Consider the following 19,753-nt stretch of genomic DNA (forward strand, 5'->3'; position numbering starts at 1 on the left):
AATTACTATTAATAATATTGGCAATGATATATTATTATACATTATATGTTATTATTATTTATTATATCATTATATTATAACACATACTTGCAGTATTTCTTCCTTCCAGGACGCGAGCGGGAACCGTGAGGAGCAGCACCGAAACCATGTGATGAGGAGGAGGCGGAGGAAGTGAACCGTGTGTGTGAGACACAGTTTCGGCCCCCCCCCCCCCCCCCCCCCGGCACGTTTCAGATTATTTTATGTTTATGCAGAAGTGCGTACACGTTCAATGAGCGCCGATATTAAATCTCCCACATCCGGTATCCGGTAAATGGGAAAGGAAGATATTGTCAAATAAAATCTGGATTCTGTATATAGATCAATGTCGGACTTATTTAATTTAATTTGAAATATAATTTAAAATTCAATTTAATTTAAAATCCAATTCGATTTAATTTAATTTAAAATTCAATTTAATCTAATTTAAAATTCAATTTAATTTAATTTAAAATTTAATTTTATTTAATTGAGTTTAAATATGTAATATAATTTAATAAGTTATAATTTATGCAAAGCAGCTCCTCTCAGCCCCATCTTTTGCTCTGTGCTGCATTATAGTTTATGCTAACTTATGCAAAGCAGCTCCTCTCAGCCCCACCCTTTGGCTTCTGTAAGAATTCTGAGCGATCAGAGAAACACACAGCAAATATCAAAAAAAAACCCTGAAAGCGTAGAAGCCGCATTTCCGATTGGGAAATGATCTTTATCAGTCTTATATCTAATAGAAGGCTGGTATCTAATATACACAAAGAACTCAAGTAGTTGGACTCCAAAGAGCCAAATTAAAAATGGGGTACAGAGCTAAACAAAGAATTCTCAGATGAGGAATAATAATAATAATAATAATAATAATAATAATAATAATAATAATAATGATAATGGCTGAAAAATCCTGTATCTTCAAGCTTTTCTTTGTACTATTTTCCCTCTTAGTGAACATTACTCAATATCCTTGCTTGGGCTGAGTGTGACTTCCCTTGGAAGCTCTGAGGGAATCATCTCTGTATTCTGACTCTCCTCAATGTAGACTGGACACAGGATAGAATAAAACTTAGATTACCGCCAGTTTGTCATAAATGTTGATCTGAAGACAGATACTTTAATCCCATAGGTATTTCCCAAAACTTTTATGTCCTAAGTGACTTAAATACCTCATTTATTCCTTCAGAACTTCCCACAGCTTTGTATGCTTTCTTTTCTTCTCATTTGGGAAATTTCCATCGTAATCTATATATAACTCCTTTATTGAAACCATTTACATCTTTAGATCATTCTAACATTTTATAAATGTTAATACCATAGCATGCAATAGGCTTAACAAAAAATTTACAATCTATTATGAGAATATTTATTCAGGGGTGGGAAAGAAGCAATTTATATCCCCTCTTTCTAAGTTCTCAGTGGCACCACATTTCAAAATTATCATAGTTTATCCTATGATAACAGTGAAATAATTGGTTTTACATACAAAAAATTGACAAAGTGTTTCTTCTGAGACTGTAGACAACCTGCAATCTGTCACATTAAAAATACTTTACTCAGTATATCTGGAGACTCCCCTTCCAAGTTGTACAAATACTGGCCAGCGATGTCATTTTTTTTGATAGAGGTTTAGTAACAATTAAAAAGCCCTGCTGTGATTATTTTAATTCAACAAAGCTGAAGGTATGAAAATGGCTGTGGTTTAATTTAGAAGATAAGATAAGCCCTGTGTTGGATCTGCCTATCTTTGTATATTTATCTGTTTTTAAAGAAGATTTACTAGTTATAAATATCTTTTAAATTATTAACATGTTTATGCCTGCATAAAATTTAAAATATGTATATATCATAATTAAAAACATAGATGTGTTAGTCTTATATGAATGAGGACAATGTCCAGTATTAATAACATCTTCTGGTCTAGGAGTAGTAAAGTCTTTAAAACATGTTACCTATTCCAAGGAAAGACTCAGACACATATTATCATTTTATATTTTTTGTATCTTTGTGGATATATTGATTAAATATATTTTATATCAATTTTTAAGTTTATTTTCATTAGGAGCAAAATGAACTAGGGTCAAGTTAACAAGTTTAATTTACTTTTGAAGTGAGAAACCCTTTATTAATCTTGCTCTTTTGAGATGTTCAGATCCACCTTTAATCTGGCTACAGATTCTTTTGACAACCTACATATATAAAGGACATTGAATAGGGTGGTGTTTTTGTTTTTTGTACTTGCCCTACATTTTTACAAAACAAAGGTGATTTGTTTGTTTATTTGTTTTTTAAGACTGGCATTACAAAGTACTTATCTCTTCAGAATTCTGGTATTCACTGAATATCAGCTGTAATATCCTGCAACACAAAAATAACCAGTCCTTGTTTTTCTAATTTACCTTGTCTAACAGCCTTAATTGTGGCATTCTATTAAATCCCGTTTTTACATACGTAGAAAGATTCATTCTCTCTAAGATTTGAGATATGTTTATCTAGAGAACATGTACTAATACAACTCTGGTTTTTCTTCACTTTGCCACTGAAGTACTGGCTAACAGTAGTGCTCAACTGTGTTTCACTTATGATCCTAGATTTTCTCCAGGGTTGAGTAATACCTGTCATCTGGTAAAACTAAGCTGAGCCCAGCATGAAGCCACAAAATAAGTCTCTTGTTTCCTAAAACCCCTCTTTAATGTTAATGGTGTTAGCATTCAGTCTAAAACTCTACCTCACAGTTACCTGGTGACAGCCAGGTATCCTCCTCCCCTTTGCTACCTTTCTTTAAAGAGAGATAGAATGTGTTCTATGGGTGTGTGGAAGGTGTGGGGGAAGGGGATGTCTCAGCAGGCTCATGCCTCCTGCTGAGATATTTCTTCACCTGGAGGGACCATGCCTCATGCTGAGACAGCTCTTCCTCCTGAGGAACCATCCACAAGACATTATAGTATAGAATATAGTTTATTCAGGACATGGGGAGGGGAGTTGAGTGGGTAGAAGAGGCTGAGAAATGCAGAGAGAGGCAGAGAGTAGAAAAGTAGAGACCAGGCATGAGCATGTGGAGAGAGAGGGGGGAAGGGAAGAGCCTAAGAGGGCAAGATAAAGATAGAACCAAAGGGCAAGAGATCAAAAGAGAGGAAGGGGCAAGCAGCCACCTTTACAGGGGGTCAGGCCTACCTGGCTGTTGGGAGGAAACCATAGGGTGGAGCTAAACTGGCTGTTGCCAGATAACTGGGGTGGAGTTTAGACAGAATGCTAAGAAATAACCAGGTCATCCTTCCTCTTGTGGGTCAGATTGATACCTCCACTGCACACTGAGTACTGGGCTATGGAAGCTGTTCACCTTGATTACAGGAAGAAGAAGGCAAGTGCTGTGAGGAAAGCTCAGGTAAGGTCTGGAGTCAGGTCCTGGTAAGTGCAAGATCATTGCTCTCAGAGGGGAGGAGCAGGCAGCTGAACAGCCAGAGCTGCAGTGCTGGGTTCTCCCCCTGGCTGGGTGGGGTGAGATTCCTCTTTGAAGACAGAAACAAATGCTAATGGAGTGCAAACTCCTCCTGAGATCTGGAAAAGGTCTGACCCTGGTGTGAAAGCACACTTTAACTTTGAGGAGTGGTAAGACTCACTGGCCAATCGAGGCACCCAAGCAGACCTGCCAATCACAGAAGGAGGCGGGTTCTTCCGGGTGACATTCTGCAAGTTCACTGTGGCAGTGCAGGCTTGAGTGGTCATCTGTGCTCTGCTCTGAGCTCTGCTGTCAGGTGCTGTGTGGAAACCTCAGGGTAGCTCTGAAATCGAGTCATGGTGAGCACAGGATCACTGCCCACAATGGGTAGGGGCAGGCGGCTGAGCAGTGGGAGCTGGGGTGCTGAGTCCTCTCTGGGGCTGCATGGGAAGCATCAGCCAGATGTGATGACCTGTGAGGTCCCTGGTGATGCTCCTCATGTGTTAGATCAGGAGGTGACCTCTAAGTAACATCACTGTCATGGCTGATTCTGAATCTGCCCAAAACATTTGCACCAGTTGCTTTCTTATAGAAACACGGGTGGTTTCTCTGACTCTGCAGCACATGTGTCCAAACCCTTTTGTCTTTTATAGTATACATTAGGAAGACAGGTATATCTGGGCAGTGGTGGCGCATGCCTTTAATCCCAGCACATGGGAGGCAGAGGCAGGGGGATGACGGTGATGGAATAATGATCAATAATCAATGCCAATCAATAAATGGCAATCAATAATTATCAATACTAATTGATAAGCAATAATGATCAATAATTGATGGCACATGCCTTTAATCACAGCACTTGGGAGGCAAAGGCAGGCGGATTTTTGAGTTTGAATCCAGCCTGGTCTACAGAGTGAGTTCCAGGACAGCCAGGGCTACACAGAGAAACCCTGTCTCGAAAACAAACAAACAAATAAACAAAACCTGTTTTTAAGAAGACAGGCATAAATCTAACAGATCTGCTTTCATACATTACTTGTTTTTGTTTTGTTTAATTTTTGTTAATTTTTTTTCTGTTGCAGTTTTTTATGTTGCTTTATTTTTTACATTTATTGTTTGATTATTATGTGATAAAGGGACTTTTTTTCCTCCAATCTGTTGGGTGTTTTGGATGCTTCTTGTACATTAACAAGCATGTTCTTTGGTTTAGGAAAATTTGCATTATTATTTCACTGAAAATATTTTCTAGACCTTTGGGCTGATATTCTTCTTTCTCTATTCCAGTCATCTGTAGTTTTCCCTTCTCATATGATGCAGAATTCCTGGTTGTTTATGTCCAGGAAACTTTTAGAATCCACTTTTTTTGACCAATGTATCCATTTTGTTTTATTCATCTTTAATGCCTGAGATTCTCTCTTCCTTTCCTGTTCCCTGGGTGAACCTTGCCTCTGTAGTTGTCGGGGCACAGGCAATTTCAATGCTCTGCTCTCAGGGACTTAGCAACTGCTTAAGTCATTCCCTGCCTCCATCACCTGCTGCTGTTGTCAGGTGTGCTTTATATACACAGACCACCAGCTACACAGCTCTCTCTGTTTGTTCCCTGTCTCTGTTCTCTGCATGTGAAAACAAAATTTGAAAGCAGCATTGAAACAATAACAAAAATTCATGGTCAGCAAAGACCACCAGCAATTTATTAAATATAGTCATAATAAAAATATTAAGTCCCTGCAGGGGAGGGGTGACCAAAAATGAAAAGGCATGCAAGGGCGTGTCCAGACAAGTCCAAACAAGCCCAAGTGAGTAGTGGGCTATCTGGTGTTTACTTCTCTCTCCCTCCCTTTCTGGGAGGTCCAAAGCTTCATGGTCAAAAGTAACTAGTCATCCGTCCAGCTCAAATGATTGATGTTTGAAATATCCAATCATATGTAACCGTGCCAAATTTTCCTGCTCTCCCCAAACCCTACCCATAAATATCCCAAGCTTCCTGGGATGGGGGTCGGATCGTCTATCTCCTGTGTGAGATATGCTCTGACCCAAGGACCCTTGCCATTAAACTACCTTTTGTTATTATATCAAGAAGGTGTCTCCTGTGTCCTTGGGTGTGTGCAGGTCTGGACTTGAGTGAGGGTCCCCTTTGGGGGTCTTTCAGTTTTCTTGTAGAAATATGGGTGGTTTCTTTGACTCTGCATCACATGTGTCCAAATCCTTTTGTCTTTTATTGTATACATTAAGAAAACAGGCATAAATCTAATAGATCTACCTTTATATGTTACTTGGGTTTTTGTTTAGTTTTTCTTAATTTTTTTCTGTTGTAGTTTTTTTTATATTTCTTGATTTTATATGTTTAGGGTTTGATTATTATGTGGCAAAGAAACTTTTTTTCCCAATTTATTTGGCAGTTTGGATATTTCTTGTACCTTCATAGTCATCTTCCTCTTTATTTTAAGAAATTTTTCAGTTATGATTTCATTGATAAATTTTCCAGACTTATTTGGGTGGGAGTTTTGTTCCTGGGCTACTATTTAATCTATGGATTTGCAGAGATTTTTGGCTGAGTGTTGCCTCTTTTACTGACCTGTTTGTTTGTCATGTTCAGGAGGGAATGCTTGCTAATGTTGAAAGCTGGGAGAAGAGGTGGGCAGGAAGAGATCATCTTAGTAATCTACAAGGAGACTTTGTCATTAGTGAGGTTAACCTGCTTCTGTTGTTTAGTACAGTACTAGAGGCAACTGTGAAAAAAGCATTTGGGATGACAAATATTGTGGTAGATCTATGAAAAGTTTACCTTGTGTCCTTTCAGGCATGGCATGTGGGTGAACAGGAACTGTCTGACCAAGTTGGGGCTATGATACAGGGATGAGGCAGGAAAAGAAGGGCAAGTGGGGATTGTCTGCACTATCTTTAGGAGGCATGCACAATAGGAGGGGTAATTTTCACTAATATTTTTTTCCAATGGTGAGGGCCACTGGTATTCTGTTCCAGTTGTAAGGGCAACTGATATTAGGGTTTGCAGTAACAGACAGTGAGGTAGGCCTTTGGATAAAGTACCTATTCTACTGTCAGGCATGGCTTGCAGGTAAACAGTATCTTTTGATAATAAGGGGCTTAGTCAAAAAGATGAGTTTTTGACGTCCAAATAACTCTGTTTTTGAGATTGCACAAAGTCCACTTGGGTAAACATTTTATGACTAAACCCACTTATCAACAGCCAGTCAAGGTACAGCAGCAGGGTTTAGCTACATATAGATAGCTAACAAACCTTAAAGAGGAAAAACATGTTAGCCTACCCATCATAGTTGTCAGAAGGTTTTGTTTCCTTGTTTGGTTCTTGCAAATTATACCAGACATGCCATTTCTAAAAAAAAATATTTGCTGATCTGTATGTTAATGTCCCAATTTTTGTAGCTGCAATAAATACTCAGCACCCCTAGACTTGGTCTCTCAGTTTGGACCTGATGTGAAAATTATTGTTACTGAGCTCATAGTACAGACCTTTGTGTATTTGCATTGCAATAGGTGCTGATGGTCTCTGGGGTCCCAGTGTCTTGGGCACAAGTTCTTGGTGCATGGACTGGAACCCCAAACCCTCAAGAATCCCAACTGAAGAGTTGAAAGGCTGCCTGTGTCATTGTTCTTTGTCTAAGTGACTTGTCTGTCAAATTTGTGTCTGTGTGCCTTGGATTTTAGATTTTTCTTGAGTATTTGCAGAGCTAGAAGACGAAAGTGACTGTGGAAGCACAGTATAGTGGAGAGTTGAAGCCACAAAGGGCTTGGAAGATGTTTCAGAGCCTGGTGTGGGGGATGATGTGTCCATGGCCTTAATTTCTGGGAAGTTTAGAGCCGACTTAGAACCCTGCTACAGGGCTCACAGCTGCCAACCTATCTTCATTTTCTCCTCTGTACAAGGGGAGGAATCTGCTGGGTAGCATTTACCGCCCCCTTGTGGCTGTCTATTTTGTGTGTGGCACTTTGTTATTCTCTAACTGAGGAAATGAGACAGACACCATCCTAATCAATTTAGTTACTAACTCCACACCTTGGGTTAAATCGTTCTTAACAACAAGACCTAGACCCATTGAGTGGTCAATGACAGAGAGCTCTTTGAGACAGCAATCAGGGCAAACCAGGCTCTGCCTTTCCTGTTTTATATGGTGGAAAGACAAAGACCTCATTTCCCACCTCCTGAACTACCCTCTGCCCAGTTCATATGTGACTCTGTAGTTTTGAACTTGCAGCTGTCATAAGATAGAATGTTGTACTTCATCGATTCTAACAAATTTAGCATATCTTCCTTGGACCAGAAATCCTGTCCATTTTTGGTGATCATTTGAATTGTATGGGACAAACTGCTTTTCTGTTCACCTTCCAGCTGTTTTAGCCTCCTCTTTGGTCGCACTTGCCTGGGAACCCAGGGTTAAAGATGCCTCACCCCAGGTCAGCCCAGCCTCTGAACTCCCCATTTTAGTGTATCCTTCCCTGCTCTGAGTCAGGTGCCCTCCCTACTTTGTCCTGGCTCAGTCACAACTCCAACTCCCTCTTGTGGTGGCAGGGGCTCCTGTAATTGATATGGTTAAATCATTGGTTTTGGGTTGTTACAACTTCCTCATTTATTATTGTGTCTGTGTCATAATTGTCTTAAGTTCTCAGCATTTCAGAGCTACAGTCACCTGAAGGAGCCTCAGTCAAGGACGTGCCCTCATCAGAATGGCTGGTTGCTGTCTGTGAGAGATAGTGTTTATGATTGATTAGAAAGGCTCTTCCACTGAGGCTGGCAATATCCCTAAGCAAGTGGTCCTGGGCTGGATGAGAGAGCAGGCTGAGCTTGAGACAGTGAGCAAGCAAAAGAGCAAGCCAGGAGACAGTGTTTGTCCATGCTTTTTGCTTTCAGTTTCTAATCTAAGCTCCCAAAATGATGGACTGTGATCTGACCGAACCATGCAGAACAACCATTTATTACCTGAGAGAGAGGCTTTTGCTTAGAGGATTCAATCACAGCAGCAGAATAGCAAGTTAGAACAACAACATGGTATCAAAGGGTTATTTTGCTGTTGGACAGAATCTATGTTGTAGATTGTATTCTTGTGGATAAGAGCAAATTTTGGGTATAAAGGTTTTTGGATTGGTTGGTGTCTTTAACTCTCCATTGAGGGTCCTGCCTGACTGCAGATGTGGCCTCTTCAGCATCCATATCTAACTGCTATGCATCTCAGCTAAGATGAACTCCATAGTCTCCTTGTCACCCTCCAATTCATGCTCTCTAGCACATTTTAAATATAACCCCTCCATTCCCCAGGCAGCTGCAGATTTTGATTCATTTTCCCCATCTGGCCCTTTCTTGTCTCTCACCACACCTGTTCCTAGTTCTCTTTGATTCCCCTTTCTTATCTGCTCTCCCATCCAGTTCTCTCTCTTCCATCTGCCTCCTATGATTTCTTATTCCCCCTTCTGAGTGGGATTCAACCATGCTCACTTGGGCCTTCCTTCTTGTTTAGTTTCTTTGTGTCTATGGAGTGTAGTGTGGGTTTCCTGTTTTTTATGATTATTATTCACTTGTGAGTACATACATGCACGTGCTTTTAAATCGAGGTTACGTCACGGAGATGATAGTATTTAGCTGTATCCATTTGCCTGCAAAATTTATGATGTCATTGTATTTAATAGCTGAATAATGTTTCATTTAGTAAATGAACCACATTTTCCATATCTATATTTTGGTTGAACGGCATCTGGATTCTTTTCAGTTTTAAGTTGTTATAAATAAAATGGGTAGGAACTTAGTGGAGTCCCTACTATAGGTCACCTGGCTTTGCAGAATCCCTCCTGTATCTTCTGTTTGTCCTTTGAGTATGTGTGGGCCCCTGGATATTCATGATGGTGCATCAAGTCTCTATTGGATTAGGTGCATCCTCTCCACTGAGGCCAGACATGGCAGCCAAGTTAAAGGAACAGATTCCAATGATAGACAGCAGCTTTAGGGACAGCTCCTGCTACAGTAGTTGTGAGACCATCATGAAGACTGAGCTGCACATCTGCTACTTATGGGCCAGGGTCCTTTGTCCAGCCTGTGTGTGTTATTGTTTGTGGTTCAGTCTCTGAATGTCCCCAAGGATCAAGGTTAGTTGAGTCTGTTGGTCTTCCTGTGGAGTTCCTATCCTCTTCAGGGCCTTCAATTCTTTCCACAACTCTTCCATCAGTGTTACCAAAATGCACGCAATGTTTGACTGTGGATCTCTGCTTCTGCTTCAGTCAGCTGCTGGCTGGAGCCTCTCAATGGACAATTATGCAAGGCTCCTGTGTGGGAGCATCACAGATTATCCTTAATATTGTCATGGATTTAAGCTTGTCCATAATGTGTGTCTCCAATTGAATGAGTTTTTATTGGTCATTCCTTCAGTCTCTGTTCCAGCTTTACCTCTGCATTTCTTTTAGGCAAGATAAATTTTGTTCTGGGTGTCTCCAGTGTTGTGGTTGAATCTGATCCTTCAGCTTTCTTCTCATGCTCCCATACATTCCCCATTTGGACTCTGTCCTTCAATCACATAAGATACTGTGCACACATTTGCTGTTCAATGCTATGCTATTTTGCAAACCTGCTGGTTTTATATTTTTAACTTTATTCATTCTGTTTTTGGTTTTCTAGACCAAATTTTTCTGTTAAGCCCTTTCTGTTCTGATTGTAGATACAGAAACCACATAAACCACCTGACATGGTTTTGTTCAATAAGCACATGGTTTTGTGCTGCTCTTTGTCAACATCTTTGATTTTGAAATTTGGCAAAATATATAGATTATATTCTATTTCTCTGGATGGCTTATGCTCATGTCGTCAATATTATCTGATGCTTCAGAGTCATTGAATTGTAGGTGTATGATGTTCTGGCTCACTCTTGTGTTTGTTCTGAAATTTTGAATAAATAAGTGTATTATACGTGTGTGCATGAATATGAATGTGTGCCTCACATTTACTGTTGTCAGAAGATGGCCTCAGACCTCCTGATCTTGAAGAAATGACAGGTGTTGGTCCACATGTCTATGCTAGACATTGACCACCATTATGTGGAAGACCAGCAAGATCTTTCAGCTCCTGAGCTATATTTCCTGAACTGCATTCTTTATTTCTGATCAACATATACATTACTGCTGGGTGGTGGTGGCACATGCCTTTAATCCCAGCACTTGGGAGGCAGAGAAAGGATTTCTGAGTTCAAGGCCAGCCTGGTTGACAGAGTGAGTTCCAGGACAGCCAGGGCTATACACAGAAACCCTACCTCAAAAAAAAAAAAAAAAAAAAAAAAAAAAAAAAAAAAAAAAGCAAAAACATATATATTACTAATACTTTCATCTGTCAATTTTTAACTGTTTAAACATGCATTCCTTTTTAGTAAAATTTAATTAATGTTGCTGTTTAAACTGGTTCACTTTATATTTATTCAAGATGAATACAAAACTGCAATGAATGTATAATTCTTTGCAGGAACGTCAGTAAAGAACTGTTAGTTCATTCTATCATTTTTGTTTCCTGGTTTATTTTTGTACCAGAGTGAGATTCTTAACATGTAACTTTTGCTGTCCTGAAACTCATTGCATAGACTTTGCTGGCATCCAGCTCAATGACATACACCTGCCTGTCTCATTAAAGACATGAGCAAATACAGGCAGCTTGCCTGTCACCTTTGTAGTTAGTAATTGTTCATACAGTTTTTCAGATGGGTGCTCAGTACAGTAGATCTGTTTCCCCTGCATATCTCTCTCAATTGCCATTTGTGTTGCAAGGCTATATCCTATTCTAAGGGTTCAGGGGTGACACAGGTGAACCCTGTGTCAAGGGTCCAAGTGTCAATATTTCAAGTTTCTTCTAAACTGACATGGTGATTATATTATAATTCGTGTGTCAGAAAATAAGTGGAGGAATCATGTGAATTATAAGAATATATTGTCTAGGAAGCATACATTTACTTTATAGTGATGTCAGTATCTGGCTTTGTGTTGTACACATGTATCGGATATTTTAGGAAGCAGTGAGTTTCGATGATGTGCATGTGAACTTCACTGAAGAAGAGTGGAATTTGCTGGATCTTTCCCAAAAGAAACTCTACAAAGATGTGATGCTTGAGAACTACTGGAACCTCACTGCTATAGGTAAGTCTGTGAATTTCCTTTTGCTTTTCAATATAAAAGAAAAAAATGTTTCTGTGTTACTGATGATCATCTCTTATTTCAATAGAGAACAAGTAATATTGAGTTGAATAAATCAGGTTCATTGCTGTGAAAATTCAGAGTAAGTTGAATTTTGCTTAATTCCAATACCATATCATTTATTTTCTGGTACCATGCTTTAGGCTATTATTTGGAAGACCATCATATTGAAGAACAACATCACACTTCTAGAAGTCATGAAAGGTAATTTTAATGTTTAAGCTGATACAAATATGCCTGTGAGAAATTTTTAATATGATCTGGAAGCTCTAAAAGAAAGCAAGTGTGTAAAATATCAGTCATTTTATTGTAGCTATAATTATAATATTCTTCCAAAACTGTGTACCTCAATGTCGGTTATCTGATTGGTGTTTGCAAGGCATTTCTGTAAGAAAGAAGAGAAGGAAACAATGCCTTACAAGATTCCTTTATTTGATATGTATCTCCATTAAAACCATATTGTGTAACTACCAATTTGTATAGTCTCATAATATTTAGATGTTGCACATTGAATATTGATAAACATGTATCCATAACCTAATAAGCAATTACTCCATGATAAAGTTGGTGATATTCATATTCTTGTGGTGAAATTTTTAAGTTTATTGTGAGGTCATTTTAGGAGAGTCAAGAATGTTGTCATGGAGAAACATTAATAATGTCTACAATGAACAAAAAGTCAATGTGTGTGCATTCAATGTAGAAACCTTTCATTTGTTCTGCTGTTTTAATGGGTGTTTCAATTGTCAGAATGTATGCAACCGTGGGAGCATAGGGATATTAAAAAAGAATGTACCTTTATCTATTTCAGAACAATGAGAAGATATGTAGTATTCTGCCTTTGGTAGACTTTGTGAATTTGATAGTGTTTTCAGTTCATTCATTTTCTGACTTTACTGGGAACACCCCCAATGTCACATTGCAGAAAATCTCTATAGGTACTAGAAGTTTGGAAATTCTTCTGTTCACCCTGGTTCACAGTGCTCCTGTGGTTTGATTCACACTACAGGAAAAACTAAAAATGGTATCAGCATTTTAATGCTCTGAGTTCTTTTGTATTTCTTCAGACATGTGAAATACATCATATAGAAAACTCATGTAGAAAAGAAAGCTATAAATGTGAGCCATGTAATAAATGCCCTTACCATCACAGGCATTTTCAATGAGGTAAAGCAATCCACCATGAGCAAGTACAACCGTGAACATCAAAGGGATAAAACCTTATGATCTGAGTGTTCTTTACTATTAGACCAACTGTAAAATTGATTCATATTGGTAAAATGATTGAACAGGCTAATGAATGTGTTAAAGCTTTCACATGTGCCCATTACTGTTGCAGGCATGAAAGAAGTTATACTGGAGAGAAACTGTACGAAAGTAACCAATGTGGTAAAGCCTTTTCATGTCACTGTGGTCTCCGATATCATAAAGGAACACATACTGGAGAGAAACCTTATGAATGTAATCAATGTGGTAAAGCCTTTTCGTGTCACAGTCGTCTCCGAAGACATAAAAGAACACATACTGGAGAGAAACCTTATGAATGTAATCAATGTGGTAAAGCCTTTTCATGTCATAGTAATCTCCAAAGACATAAAAGAACACATACTGGAGAGAAACCTTATGAATGTAATCAATGTGGTAAAGCCTTTGCAAGGCCCAGTCATCTCCAAATCCATAAAGGAACACATACTGGAGAAAAACATGAATGTAATCAATGTGGTAAAGCCTTTTCATGTCACAGTAGTCTCCAATATCATAAAAGAACACATACTGGAGAGAAACCTTATGAATGTAATCAATGTGGTAAAGCCTTTCCATCTAACAGTGGTCTCCGATATCATAAAAGAACACATACTGGAGAGAAACCTTATGAATGTAATCAATGTGGTAAAGCCTTTCCATCTCACAGTGGTCTCCAATATCATAAAAGAACACATACTGGAGAGAAACCTTATGAATGTAATCAATGTTGTAAAGCGTTTTCATGTCACAGCCATCTCCGAAGACATAAAAGAACAAATACTGGAGAGAAACCTTATGAATGTAATCAATGTGGTAAAGCCTTTTCATGTCGCAGTGGTCTCCAATATCATAAAAGAACACATACTGGAGAGAAACCTTATGAATGTAATCAATGTGGTAAAGCCTTTCCATCTAACAGTGGTCTCCGATATCATAAAAGAACACATACTGGAGAGAAACCTTATGAATGTAATCAATGTGGTAAAGCCTTTCCATCTCACAGTGGTCTCCAATATCATAAAAGAACACATACTGGAGAGAAACCTTATGAATGTAATCAATGTTGTAAAGCGTTTTCATGTCACAGCCATCTCCGAAGACATAAAAGAACAAATACTGGAGAGAAACCTTATGAATGTAATCAATGTGGTAAAGCCTTTTCATGTCGCAGTGGTCTCCAATATCATAAAAGAACACATACTGGAGAGAAACCTTATGAATGTAATCAATGTGGTAAAGCCTTTCCATCTAACAGTGGTCTCCGATATCATAAAAGAATACACACTTCAGAGAAACCTTACAGATGTAATGAATGTGGTAAAGCCTGTGCATATCTCTGTACTCTCCAAAGACATAAAAGAACACAAACTAAGCAGAAATCTTTTGATTATACTAAAGTTGGGAAATCATTTACGTGCCACAGTGGTTTCTGAATACAGAAATGAACACATATTAGAGAGAAACCATCTGAAAGTAATCAAAATATTAAAGACTCTGCATGTCCTAATCATTCTTAAAAGCATGAAAGAATTTATAGTAGGTATAAACTGTGGTGATCTAAATATGTTTGACGCTACAAAGTGGCAATATTAAGAGATGTGCCTTGTGGGAGATGTTACCTTTTTGAAGGAATTGAGTTCCTAGGGGGGTGATCTTTCCAACTCAGGCCAGTACAAACCAGACCTTCCTACCACTTGGCTGGAAGACAGTGTCTTCCTGAATGCCTTCACATGAGGATGCAGAACTCTCAGCTCCTTGTCCTGCATCATGGCTGCCTGCATGCTGACATTCTTCCTGCTATGATGGCAATGGACTAAACATTTGAAAGTGTAAGCCAGGCCCAATTAAATATTTGCCTTTAACACAGTTGCCTTGGTTACAATGTCTCTTCTTAGCAATGGAAATTCTATCTAAGACAGAAGTTACTACCCCAGACTTAAGCATTGCTATGATAGACCTGACCATGGTTTTTGTTTTGTTTTATGGAGCAATGTGGATGTTTAGACTTTGGATCTGTATATGCATTAAGTGGAACTTACTGGGCCATTCTAGTAGTAATATGAAACACATATGTACTGAGTGTGATTTGAACTTTGTATATAGTTTTTGTGATGTTTTGCAGAAGAATGTTGCTGCCTTTTGCCCTTGTCTGTAGAGTGTCCTTGAAGATAAGGTAAAGAGTTTGATGTTCATTACATTGACAAAGGAAGTCACAATGAAGCCAGCAAAGCCTTTGACCTGTGTTTAGTCTCATGATGATTTGAGCAAGCATAGTAATCTTAGAAAGAAAATACATATAAAATGTTAGGTCAAAAGAGAAAATCTAACCAGGAAGTTGAATGAAGCTAAATTCTGTGATCAATGATATTAAATGGTATTAAAGGAATGGTGACATTAGAGCAAGATGCCTTCCACCTAATCTTATGGATTTGAAGTTGTATGAAGGAACACTGTATCGTGTTAGGCATTATTATTACCTAGTTGTTGTTTTCAGGTGGAGTTACCAGTATGTGTGAAGTTGACAATTAATGAATTGTGATTACTATCCTGGGTTATCATTTTAAGATCTAAAATAAAATACTTAAGTACAGACATGGAGGTATATTCCGTAAATCCCAGATAAACATCAAGCACATCTCTGAATCAAGTCTTCCTTGTCCAGAACATGTTTAAAGTAAGGAAAAGTTTAGGTGTGGGCAAAGTGTTACACATATATTACTCAAGATTCAGAATACAGAGCCATGCAGATCTGAGTTCAAGGTTTATCTACAGAGCAAGTTCAAGGACAGCCAAGCTTAGGCAGTGAAGTTGTTGAAAACTAGAAAACTGGTGATGAAGTAGCAGAAGGGGCCAAGTTCCAGCTCCAGAAAGCAGAGGAACTCAGCAGCTTTGTCCATGTGGCTCTGTTTTTCGAGGAAAGAATAGAAGGAACGACTGAGACAATTGATGCTGGTTGCCTGTAGTTAAAAAATTAGTGGGGACAAAGAAGAAACCAGCATCACTGAGGTGACATCTTCTGGTGTTTTCTGAGAGGAGAAAGAAGTTGTATTCCAGAGGTAGCCAAATGTAGCTGCCCGCGGCCACAAGTCAACTGGATTCACCTGAAAGGGGGGCTGGGAATGAAAGGGGAAGGAGGGCTAGAAGAGATGAGGCCAAGACAAAATTCTCTGATCAAGGCCCAAAGCTTTAATGTTCAGCTCTCAATTTAAAGGGGAAGACCCAACCCACAACCTTTCCTGGTTTCAGATGGGTGGGATAATCCATAGTCCATTCCAGGTCACGGCTGGAGATGTCTCAAGGCAAGCCCAGGGGCAGTTCTGCTGTGTTCCGGGCAGCCAAGGTGGGTAACTCCACCTAGATCCTGTCACTTGACCTTGCTGTGGCAACCAAGGTCTCTCAGTCCTGCTCATGGGGGAGAGAGTACAGTTTCCCCCGATTTGGTTAACTTAAAAAGAAAAGAGAGAGGTGAAACAGGAATAGGGTCGTCGTCGTGATATCTGGCTACTTCCTGCTGACATTGGGGGCGACGTGTCTCTAGGGGAAACCTAGAAGAATGGGTATGGGGGATGTAGGAGAGTTGGCTGTGTCCTGCTGTCCAGGGTTTATGGAGCCCATCTGAGGATAGGTCAGGAGGAACAGGTCCAGTAGAAGCAGCTGTGTGGGGTACACGACTTCATCCCATCTGAGGTACCGAGTAGCCGGGCTTGTTGGGAGAGATCTTTGTGTGAAGGCAACTTATCTGCTTGAGACACAAGGTTCAAACGTTAACAGCAATATGATTATCGCAGCCGAGTAGGAAATAAGGTTGAAGGTGGAACTGTTTTAGTATCTCATCCAACTGCTGACTGACAGGGATCAGATACAAAGTCTATGACTACTCAGGCTGGTAGATTTCAACAAAAGCTGTCTGTTTACTATAATTTATAGCCCTCTGTTTCAGTGGAGACCTAAGACTTTGAGCAGGCAAGTAAGCCAGGCCTATTGCTGAATTTTAGACTTATAGCTGATTTTAGGCCTTCAGTGTTAAGCAGGGCTGTCCCTGAAGTCTCCTCTCTTCTCCAAGTATAGAAGGACCGTGGCAATTCTAATCTTACCCAGGCAGGGATAGAGGCCTGACCTCCAATAATTAAAGGGAACCTTGTAATGGCTCCAGTCCTCCTGTCGTTGTCCAGTAAGGTCTGAGGGCTATACCCGTCCCGCTGTCTTTTTCCTGGAGAGGGGATACTTTCGACATCAACCCCTATGCAGTCAGGCTTGTCCCTCAGGGAACCCAGAAACATATTTTTAACTTTTATTTATATTCCCTTGCAGTGCTTAGCCTCACAGCCGTAGCAAGAATTCAGATCGCCAGACAGAGGGGGTTCTGGGTGGCCCCTCTCCGCTTGGTCCAGGGGCAGAAGTCCCCTCTTTTAGGTTGGGTGGAGATGAGACTTGGGAACACCCTGGATAGAGTAACAGCCTAGAGTCTCATGGTCTTCCATGGCTAACACACTCTGACTAGATTCGTTATCTGATTCTTCATTATCAGAATCATAATTATTAGGCTCAAGATCTGTGTCCACTTGACAGACCAATCTTTCAGACAGCCATCGGGCTCCATTTTCTTTTTCTGAAAAAATACAGACTGAGCCAAGACCCCAAATTAAAACAGGGTCAGGACCATTCCAACAATTAGTTAGGGGGTCTCTCCATTAGACCCTGGAAGTGACTGGATGCCAGTGGCAATCTACTGCAGACTGACCTTTAACATCAGTTTGCAGAAAACTTAAAAGAAATAACACAAAAGCAAGATGTGCTTGTGGTGACCTTGGAGGGTATAATTCCCCCCCCCCCCCCCCGCCTATAGTTTAAAAAGCCAACCTTTTAGAGTTTTTGTAAAATCAGGGAAGAAGCACCAGGGAAGAAGCACCAATAGCTGTTTTTCCCACACTCAGAGAGTTATAAAGATATTAAGGTTTTATAATCTCTCTTTCACAATTTTTTTGAGGATAATAAGGAATTTCAATATTAAATTGTCAACAAAACATCTCAAATGTTTGACTGTAGTCAAATAACTGTAATAGCCAGTTCCATTACCTGTCTTAGTCTGGTATGGAACACCAAGCACAGGAAAATAATATAGGCAATAACTAATTACATTTTTAGTTGCTTCTCTTATTAAAGTAGTTGCAACTAAAAAGTCTAAAAAGTGTCAAGTCACATGTACATATTTTAATTTTTAAAAATCAAAATGAGTAACATCTATTTGCCAAAATTGATTACATAAGTCCTCAAAGTTTAACACCAATATGAAAAAATTGAGAATACTGAAAACAAGTTTTTGCACTTTAACTTGCACACTTTTTAGAAATGCCAAATTATTGTTTCAAACCATTACTGTTTTGATGCTGTAAAGAATAAAATAGTATGGCCAATTATTTGCAAGGCCTATGATCTGTCTAGTATACAAATCTGCTCTGGCATTGCCCTGGGGTTCAGGCAATCCAATGAGCTTTTAAATGTTTTAAAAAGTTCAGAGACAGTACATATTTTTTTTAATTAAGCTGTATTTTTATAAATAACTATAAAATTTGAGAAATGCAATATCTAAAAAAGGAACAATTTTAAGCAATTATAAATTATGAGCCATTTACTGGCTATAAGTATATAAATTGAAAGCTTGATTTTCTAGTATTTTAAACAGTGGCTACAACACATAATTTAATTATTTGTGCTTAAGTAGAGAAAACTCAAGAAAATAAACATGTGATCTAAATATGTGATCTAATTACATATATTGCCTTTTCAATAGATGAGGCATCTGTAAATACAGCAAACGTCTTTTCTATGAGCTGCATGTGTAGTAAACTTCAGGAAATATAAAAGCGTGCAGAGAAGAACTGTAACAACTTATCTTTTGGATAGGGATCACCAAATTTGCTTAAAATGTTTGCCATAATAGGCCAAATATCATTTTTCAATAACCAATTTAATTGCTATTTGGAATAAGGAATAAACATTTTATTGAAAATGTTTTTAGGATTCTATCTTACAATCTTTTATTAACACAAACTTTACTTGTAGATGAAGAAGGATGAATCTACATTAATGGTTTCTTTTGCCAAAGGGCTGCTGTGGGCTTATGAGTAATAATAACACAAACAGCCAACACTTTTTCATAGTCTATATAATTTGTCTGGTGATAACTAACAGCTTACTTTACTTTCTGCAAAGCTATTTTTCCTTTAGTTAATTGTCAAGGGGAATTAGGACTTGTATGTCCCTTGAGAATATCAAACATAGGTTCAAATCCTCTTATGGTAAGCTTAAGATGAGGTTGTAGCCAAATAATATCTCTTAACAACTTTTGAAAATCATTAAATGCAAATGAAATTAAAAGCAAACCTTTCCAATGATGAGGACCATGGATTCTCAATTAAGAGCAAACTTACTGAATGCAAACCTAACACCTTTACCAGAAATGTAAAGGAATGGTATAAAAACAATCTTCTAGATCTATAATAATTATATACATATTTACTGAAATGGCAGCTGGAGTAGGCAAGTCAGGCTGTAATGCCCCATTAGTTTTATAAATCTTAAGTTTGAACTTTGTTTTGGATTAATTCAATAACCAATCTATTTTAGCAGAGTGAGAGTATCAGATGAATGCCAAGCTGAAGGCAATCTTCTAATTGTTACAGAACTTAAGATTAGGTCTCTTGCTAGTAATAGACTGAACCCAATATATATTAGAGGAACCAAAGCCATCTTGTCCTTTCTCTTTCTTAACAATTTGGAAGGAACTAGATGCAAAGGAACAAAAAAAAAAACAAGTTGAACAATTCTTTTTCCAGCAGGTAGTTACAA

The 19,753-nt window shown here is 38.7% G+C and overlaps 1 protein-coding gene across 11 annotated transcripts in view; it reads left to right on the top strand.

Annotated features, from left to right (window-relative positions):
- LOC143437388 (uncharacterized) overlaps positions 1-19,753 on the top strand; it is a 27,501-nt gene extending 7,748 nt beyond the window's left edge. For 8 of the 11 annotated variants that reach the window (XM_076922215.1, XM_076922217.1, XM_076922207.1 and 5 more), the window contains 5 exons: positions 110-178; positions 3,316-3,409; positions 11,476-11,602; positions 11,803-11,863; positions 12,999-19,753. In XM_076922215.1, the coding sequence (XP_076778330.1) occupies positions 3,350-3,409; positions 11,476-11,602; positions 11,803-11,863; positions 12,999-14,337 (1,587 nt within the window). In that variant the 5' untranslated portion in view covers positions 110-178; positions 3,316-3,349 and the 3' untranslated portion in view covers positions 14,338-19,753. Of the gene's footprint in view, positions 1-93; positions 185-3,315; positions 3,410-11,475; positions 11,603-11,802; positions 11,864-12,998 lie in introns of all 11 variants that reach the window. The other 3 variants (XM_076922209.1, XM_076922213.1, XM_076922211.1) reach the window with 3 other exon arrangements.

The sequence above is a fragment of the Arvicanthis niloticus genome, chromosome Y (assembly GCF_011762505.2).
Source record: "Arvicanthis niloticus isolate mArvNil1 chromosome Y, mArvNil1.pat.X, whole genome shotgun sequence".
In the NCBI taxonomy this organism is placed as follows: domain Eukaryota; kingdom Metazoa; phylum Chordata; class Mammalia; order Rodentia; family Muridae; genus Arvicanthis; species Arvicanthis niloticus.